This window comes from Leuresthes tenuis, unplaced genomic scaffold (genome assembly GCF_036924035.1).
Source record: "Leuresthes tenuis unplaced genomic scaffold, fLeuTen1.0.hap1 SCAF_17, whole genome shotgun sequence".
In the NCBI taxonomy this organism is placed as follows: domain Eukaryota; kingdom Metazoa; phylum Chordata; class Actinopteri; order Atheriniformes; family Atherinopsidae; genus Leuresthes; species Leuresthes tenuis.
The window spans coordinates 20,109,263-20,116,391 of record NW_027325371.1 but is presented as its reverse complement, the minus strand read 5'-3'; the positions used below and the strand labels follow the sequence as shown (position 1 = coordinate 20,116,391).

At 44.8% G+C, this 7,129-nt stretch overlaps 1 protein-coding gene across 1 annotated transcript; it reads left to right on the top strand.

Moving 5' to 3' along the window:
* The first annotated feature begins 3,337 nt into the window (after positions 1 to 3,337).
* Positions 3,338 to 5,136, top strand: junbb (JunB proto-oncogene, AP-1 transcription factor subunit b). The gene has a single exon (XM_072368588.1). The coding sequence runs from the start codon at positions 3,669 to 3,671 to the stop codon at positions 4,653 to 4,655; it is 987 nt and encodes a 328-aa protein (XP_072224689.1). The 5' UTR covers positions 3,338 to 3,668; the 3' UTR covers positions 4,656 to 5,136.
* The last annotated feature ends 1,993 nt before the right edge of the window (positions 5,137 to 7,129 follow it).

The window sequence follows — 7,129 nt, the reverse complement described above, 5'->3', positions numbered from 1 at the left end:
ATTAAGTTCATCCCATATTATTATAGATAAGGTCAGAAAACTATAAAGTTTAAAACTTTCCACAGAGAAATTCTTTATCTTAATATCAAATAAGAATTGACACTCCACCCTAAGTGATATACGTGCTTGTTCTCACACACACACACACACACACACACACATACTCATACTCTTTTCTTATCATTACGGTAAACAACTTACTTCTACCCTCAGGCCTTGCCTTTCCCAAACTCACCCAGGGAACCAGAGCAGGTAACACTCAGTTGGTTTTGGCACTCGTCCATGTGATCCTGACTGTTAAAATCAAGTCTGTTGCCAAGTAGCTCATCCTGCCCTGAAACTTTTGAAACACTGCCCAAAAAATATGCATAAGAAACCCCAGCCTCCCAAAAAAAAAACCCACCTTATCCTAGAATGAGTCTTAGATATCATTATAACTTCAGCAGAAAAAAAAGCAGAACTCAGAGAAAGGAATTTCTGAACTAGAGTGCAGAAGAACTCTAAATCTAAACAGACTAAACACAGACGTGACTAATCAAGATGTGAGTAAGATGTCGGACACTTTTCAGTGTTTTTTTACAAAAGCTGCGAGCTGATAACTGAGGTGTTGAACTAATCAAGTCACTGTTTAGAGCTACCTCTGCCAAACATTTCGAGCGCCAGTGTTCATTATTGATGAGGTGATTAACAGACTGTTCCGGACAAAAGCAATATCACATATTGAACAAGCCGTACATCTGTCCCAACGTTCTCACGTTCATATGTCCCACTGGGTGGCTGACATGTCTGCTTTTGACTAACATTTGGCAGGATGGCACGGTGCCACCACACGAGTGTTCCCGTAAACACTCACCACGTTGGACCCTGTGCTGTTGTTCTATGCCAAAATGTCACAGGGGCTGTGGTCAACCTTGAACCGCACTGCTGAATAAACCCTAAACCCAAGCAGAGCAAAGCAGCATAAGAAACAGGCAGCTGTGCGGAGAATAGAATTTATAAGGGAGGTGGCAAAGTGGAGGCATAACACTGCCAGGAACCGTTGTTTTCCTCTGTTTATCCTCACTCCCATGGATACTGACAAAAAGGCATTGAATTAAAATAGTCCCTCTGAATACCAGACGATTACTTGAGATAAGGTAATTCTGATCAGGCACCCTAGAAGTGATGATTTCAGCCAGAACATGGTAAACAGTTGCTTTCCTTTAAGTTCTAAACCTCAAAAATCTCCCCTCGTGAGAACACATCGGGAACAAACTGTGATGATTTCATTTGGAAAGCCATTAGATCATCTGCTCATTTTAATAAAGATCTGTTATTGGTCGGCTTTAATGCTAATTAATCTTTAATGTTATAGGTCAGCCTTAATGTGTATTGTACCTTGTCTCCAGTGCACGTGTAAATAAGAGATGTATTGCTTGACTGCGACTGTTCAGCATGATCAGAGATTCACACCTCAGGTGGATTAAGCCAAGCATCCTACCTGAGTTGTTCTGCCTGTGGAGGCACATGGGAAGAAGTGGTGAAAACATTTGTGCATTTGTGCAGTTTGTGTGGGCGTTGGAAACAGTACAAATAGAAGACAAAGGTTCCCTTCTCAGCAACCGAGACAGGTGCACTACTGAGGAATCGTGTTTCCTCTCTCTTTGAACTGCACTTCTAGAAAGCAAACCACTCTCATTACCTGTACAGCACAGCTGAGCTGAAAGGTCTTCATTGTGAAACAAGTATGACAGAACACATGGATAAATTACTGAACATGAATCTGGCCTGAGATAACTGAGGATGTTTGGCTGGTGTTGGAGGACATTTCCTCTGTTTCTTATCTCTGATTGAAGCAGTTTGCTGAGCAGACAGCAAACCTGTTAGAATACTGCAGGAGGTGTTTGCTCCATACGTGATCACAGACACTTTTCTGCTCTAGTGTATCACTACTGTGTGGGTTTGGCCGTCGTGTCTGTAAACGTTTGGTAATGCCGTTATCAAATACAAAACTGTCTTACAATGTTTAGTACTGTGCACAAGTCATGAGCCATCCCTCATTCCTTTATATTTGAGGCCAGATTTTTTTTTCGTCTATTAAAGTGCTCTTGAAATAGTTCCCCAGGCTTTCTGAAGGTCTTTACTAAACTTTTCTTCCCTCACTTCAGTCATTGTACCCAAATATTTTCAGAGGAATATGTTTTTTTTCTTTTTAAGACACTTAATACGGATCTATAAATCATTCAAGCATAAAAAAGGCCCCTAAATGAAGGGATGAACCTGTCTTGTGTCTACGCACTTGGCAAAGATCTCATTTAAGTGCCGTCTTTCTGCACTTTCTTACTGGCCTTCTGTCTTTACTTGAATCAATTCAAAATACCAAAGACGACACAGTTTACCAGACATATTGGTAAGTCCTTCATAAAGCCTGGAGAACTATTCCTGATGACTAATTAAATTACAAGAAAGCTTGTCTAAGAGGGTTCAGGCTGTGTTGAAGAATAAAGCTGCTCATACCAAACACTGACTCTCAAACTTGTTAGAATTTTATAAATTCTGCTTTTCCTCAAATACACATTTCCTGTTTTCTGGCAAACATACAAAGTAATGTGGAGTGGCTCTTGACTGTTACTGAGTACTAATCTGTGTTGCTTTCTAAGATAAATAATCTAAAACTTCCTGTGGGATATATTCAAGCTCAGTTCACTTCTTCTTCTTGTTGAGGAAGAAAGTCCCTATGTGCCACATGGATTGAGTTTACACAGGAGCAGGAATGCTTCTGGAAAGAGGCATGAGCGGGCGTGTCTTCCTGCTTCTCCTCTGGCGGAACTCGTGTGTCATCAGGTCCATATAAGGCCTGTATACTTCCTCCACAGGTCGGCTCACAATAAACAGGACAGCAGTTTGATATTTTACTTAAATTTAATTTCTCACGGCTCGAACATCAAATAGGACTCGTACTGATGCGTTCCTCAATAAACCCTGTCAACATGTTACGAAAAGCAGCGTTCTTCCCACACTCTGACAACACACGAATGAATGAGCCGACGAATTAAAGGCAGAGGTTAAGTTTCACTAAATAATCTCACCTCCTCGCTTATCCGACAACCACTTATTTCACTTTTACACCTGCAAAACTCGTGCGTAAATACAGTGGGTTTTTCTATTTATGACACTCCGCTCCTCGGTGTGCTGTCTTGCCTACAGGCTTGTTTACAGCCGTCTCTTCCCGGCATTAGCGTCACTTGACGACGTACTCCTTGGGCGTGGAGACCGGGTAGTCTGGCCAATCAGGAAGCTGCGGCGCACTGGCACCCAACTTGCGCCTACTCTTGTATAAAATAGGGAGCGACTAACACGGCAGAACACACATCAGCAAACAGCAAGAGCGAAACATCGACAAATAGGAGTTGTGAGATCTTACTTTAACTTCAGAGGATTGTGAAGGCACCAATAAGACTCTGGAAAAGACTTTTACCTTCTGACACTGAACTGAATACAGTTTATTGGATTTTCACTCTTTGCTTTGGAGAGATTTTTACAAAATTCTGTTTTAATTTTGGGACACTGTTCCAGAGACGACGAGTGCCTGATTTGATGCATGCATTCTGCTGACACTGAATACTATTGATTACCCAGAGACTGTGTTTCTATAAGCAGCTGGTAAGCTTACCTTTTCCTACGACTTTATGTCTACAAAGATGGAACAGCCTTTTTATCATGACGACTCTTTTCTGTCGGCTTACGGCCACTCAGATGCAGCAATGCACGACTACAAACTGCTAAAGCAGAATATGAATTTGAACTTGACAGAGCCCTATCGCAACCTGAAATCCCAGCTGAGAGCCGAGGCAGACCCGTACCAAGGGGGGCAACAAGACGTGGGGTCCCTGAAGCTTGCATCCCCAGAACTAGAGAGGCTCATCATCCAAAACAGTAACGGTGTGATCACCACTCCCACCCCGGGCCAGTACTTCTACAACCGGGGCATCACCGATGAGCAGGAGGGCTTCGCAGAGGGGTTTGTGAAAGCGCTGGACGAGCTCCACAAGATGAACCAGATGCCCCCTCCTAACGTGTCTATTGGTGCTGGTGGAGCTACGACGTGTTCGGCGGCGGCCTCTAGCGTATTCGGCTCCGCTTTGCAGCCAGAGCCTCCCATCTACACAACACTGAACGCCTACTGCCCGAACACGAACCTGTCATCCGCACCCAGCTACCCCACAGCCACCATCAGCTACCTGCCGCCTCACCAGCAGAACCACTCGCAGACCTCGACGCACGGCGCCCACCACTTCCAGCACTCTCTCCCGGGCTCCGGGCTCCATCCACAGCGGCTAGTCGCCCTCAAAGAGGAACCTCAGACCGTGCCTGACCTCCTGAGCAGCGACGGCTCGCCTCCAATGTCCCCGATCGACTTGGAGACACAGGAGCGGATAAAGGCTGAGCGCAAGCGGCTGAGGAACCGACTTGCGGCGACCAAATGCCGGAGGCGCAAGCTTGAGCGCATCGCTCGGCTGGAAGAGAAGGTGAAAGTTTTGAAGAATGACAACGCAGGGCTCTCCAACACTGCGACGGTGCTCCGGGATCAAGTCGCCCAGCTCAAACAGAAAGTCCTGACACACGTGAGCAGCGGCTGTCAGCTGATGCTTACCAGCAAAATGGAGGCATTTTAAAAAGACAGAGACTACTACAAGACTGAAAAGTAATAACACTGGAGTCATGTTCTACATGCGCAGCACTGGAATACCGGCTGATGTGTTGTCGGCATCACAGGGCCAAGTGTAGACAACTCTGTAGGCTGTTTAGGGGTAAAAAGATAAGACTGATATGGTACTTCCGGATGCTGGACACCGCTCATAGGACCATTCAAGCCTCGAAACCAGGGCAGCATCCAGACTGAGCAGACACTGAGCAACACTGTGAGCGCAAGCCCACAAGTCAAGTTTACTTAAGGCAGAAAACGAGAATGATTATTGTTCTACTTTGTGCTTATTTTGCAGCTGATATTGTCATGCAATGCTGCATTTATTCATTGTGTAAATTATTTCGTTTGCCCGGTTGATCCGGGCAAACTGATGTCTAATGTTTACAGTGTCTTTTTTTGTCATTTTTATTTGTGATGTGTATTTAAGTAAAGTGTCTTTAAAATGAAAAGGTGGACTTGAGTGTTTGTTTTTCATATACGTACACACAGAACAACAAAACATAGAAATTTGATATACATAAAATAGCAAGAAAGAGTGGGAAGACCGGTGAGATTTTTTTTCCCCTCCATAACAGTTATTATTATGTCTCCTAGTTAAAACTCTTACACAAGCAGATTCTGGTTTCAGTGTTTTCACGCACAGGACGTAGCCTACGTTTAGGCCTTTCCTTGTTACGCACAGGGCTGTCCATATATGGGCATGCTGGTGACAACTTCGTCACAGGGGAGGATTTCTGGGAACCCCCGCCCAGGTAATTCAAACTGGTTTCATCTTAATCCCTCCGTGTATTGTATGCCACTAGATAAGGGCCTCGAGCTTCACAAGGGTGGTGGAATTTCCTCTGGTTGTTGTGCAACTTTACACCGAACTATCACGCACTAATGGAGCAAAGTGCAAACTTGTTATCAGGTCGATGGACAGCGATAAGAGGAAGTTGGTGGAAATAAACCCTTTGTGACTCCAAAAGAAACACCTAAATTTAAACCTCTCTGTTAATTTAGATCATTTTGTTATTTTTGAAGTGTCAGTGTAATTGAAAGACTGCACACGAGGGGGAAATGACAGTGGCTTCAGGAATTCCAGGGGCGTCTCGAGATGCCAAGCCGCCTGGCAGAGCAGTAGGCGAGAGTGGGCGTACGCGCACAGGAGCGTCTGTGCGGATAGAAAACGCTCTGTGCTCTGCCAAGAACAACATTCTGGTGGGACGCATCACTGCTCAAATATGTGCGGCACCGGGGCCTTAAAAGATGGACAGAGAGGGGGAAAAGTCCCGTGTCAGAAAGATGTGAATGAGTCATATAACGTCCGTGCTTTTAGTCAGGGGTCACCACAAGTTTTCAGGGATCAGGGATGCTAAAAAACTCAGATAATATAGCTGAGATTTGGGATGACAGATGATAAATGAGGAGCTACAGCGAAATGTCGTTGTAAACAGGAAGATATAAAGAAACAGAACAGTCAATGCACTTGTGACCGTCGCGCCACACAGAGAAACACGCTGAGCACAGAGTGGACTCAGGAAAATTTAGAGGGGGATTTCTGTCCTGTAAAAGCGGTTGGTGACGTTCAAGTGAACAAGTCGACCGATCTTAGCTGAGAAAGGAGATAGATTTTCTCTCTCACACAACTCGCAGAAACCACTTCAAACGAGTATGGGAGGGAAGGCTGCGGTTTACAACGCTCTCACCTCAAGTTGTTTTGGAGAGGAAGGTTACAAGCTCTTTTCAACTGATTTAAATAGTCTAATTTCCATCAATAACAACTCCTCTAGTTTGTGCCGTGGACGTGGAAACAGAACCGGGCACACCCACGCAAGTTCTCTTTTTCGGTCTATTTTTCATTTATCACGAAACCTTTATTCAAGGGGATGTACATAACACATTGTTTGAGCTCAGGGCCTGCTCTTCTTTATTCACTAGTGACAGCTGCACACATGTATTTTCTCTCATTCAAAAGCACCACATTTAAATATCACTGTAGTACTCAAGTCTCCATTTGCGCACACGGCAAGCCTACGTATCACAATGCGCGCATAAAACTCACACGCAACAAAAGCCAATTCAAGCCATACTCGCTCTCCACACGCCTCGGCCCACAACCCACACTGAGTGTCTGAGGGAACATCTGTGATGTGAACAGTGACGTATGAGGAGCTCTGGGTGGGTTTGATTTTCCTCTCCACGAGCCCCCTTCTCCTCCCACAGCCACTCGTTCTTCGCCCTCTCTCCGATCTTCTGTTATCTTCTCGAGAAGCATGAATATTCCTCCCACCTTGTAACAGCCATCTGAGCTTCTTTGAATCACTATTTAGGCCGTGATTTACAGGGTGATTTGGGAGGACGACGCGTTTCTTTTATGTCGCCGAGTTTGCGGAAAGTTGCATCAGTCAAAAATGTCATTTGAATCATCTCAACGCGAGAGCTGTCAAACAATTATTAGGT

What these genes read in the sequence shown, in the direction of transcription:
- junbb (XM_072368588.1), top strand. Translation starts at nt 3,669, where the DNA reads ATGTCTACAAAGATGGAACAGCCTTTTTATCATGACGACTCTTTTCTG.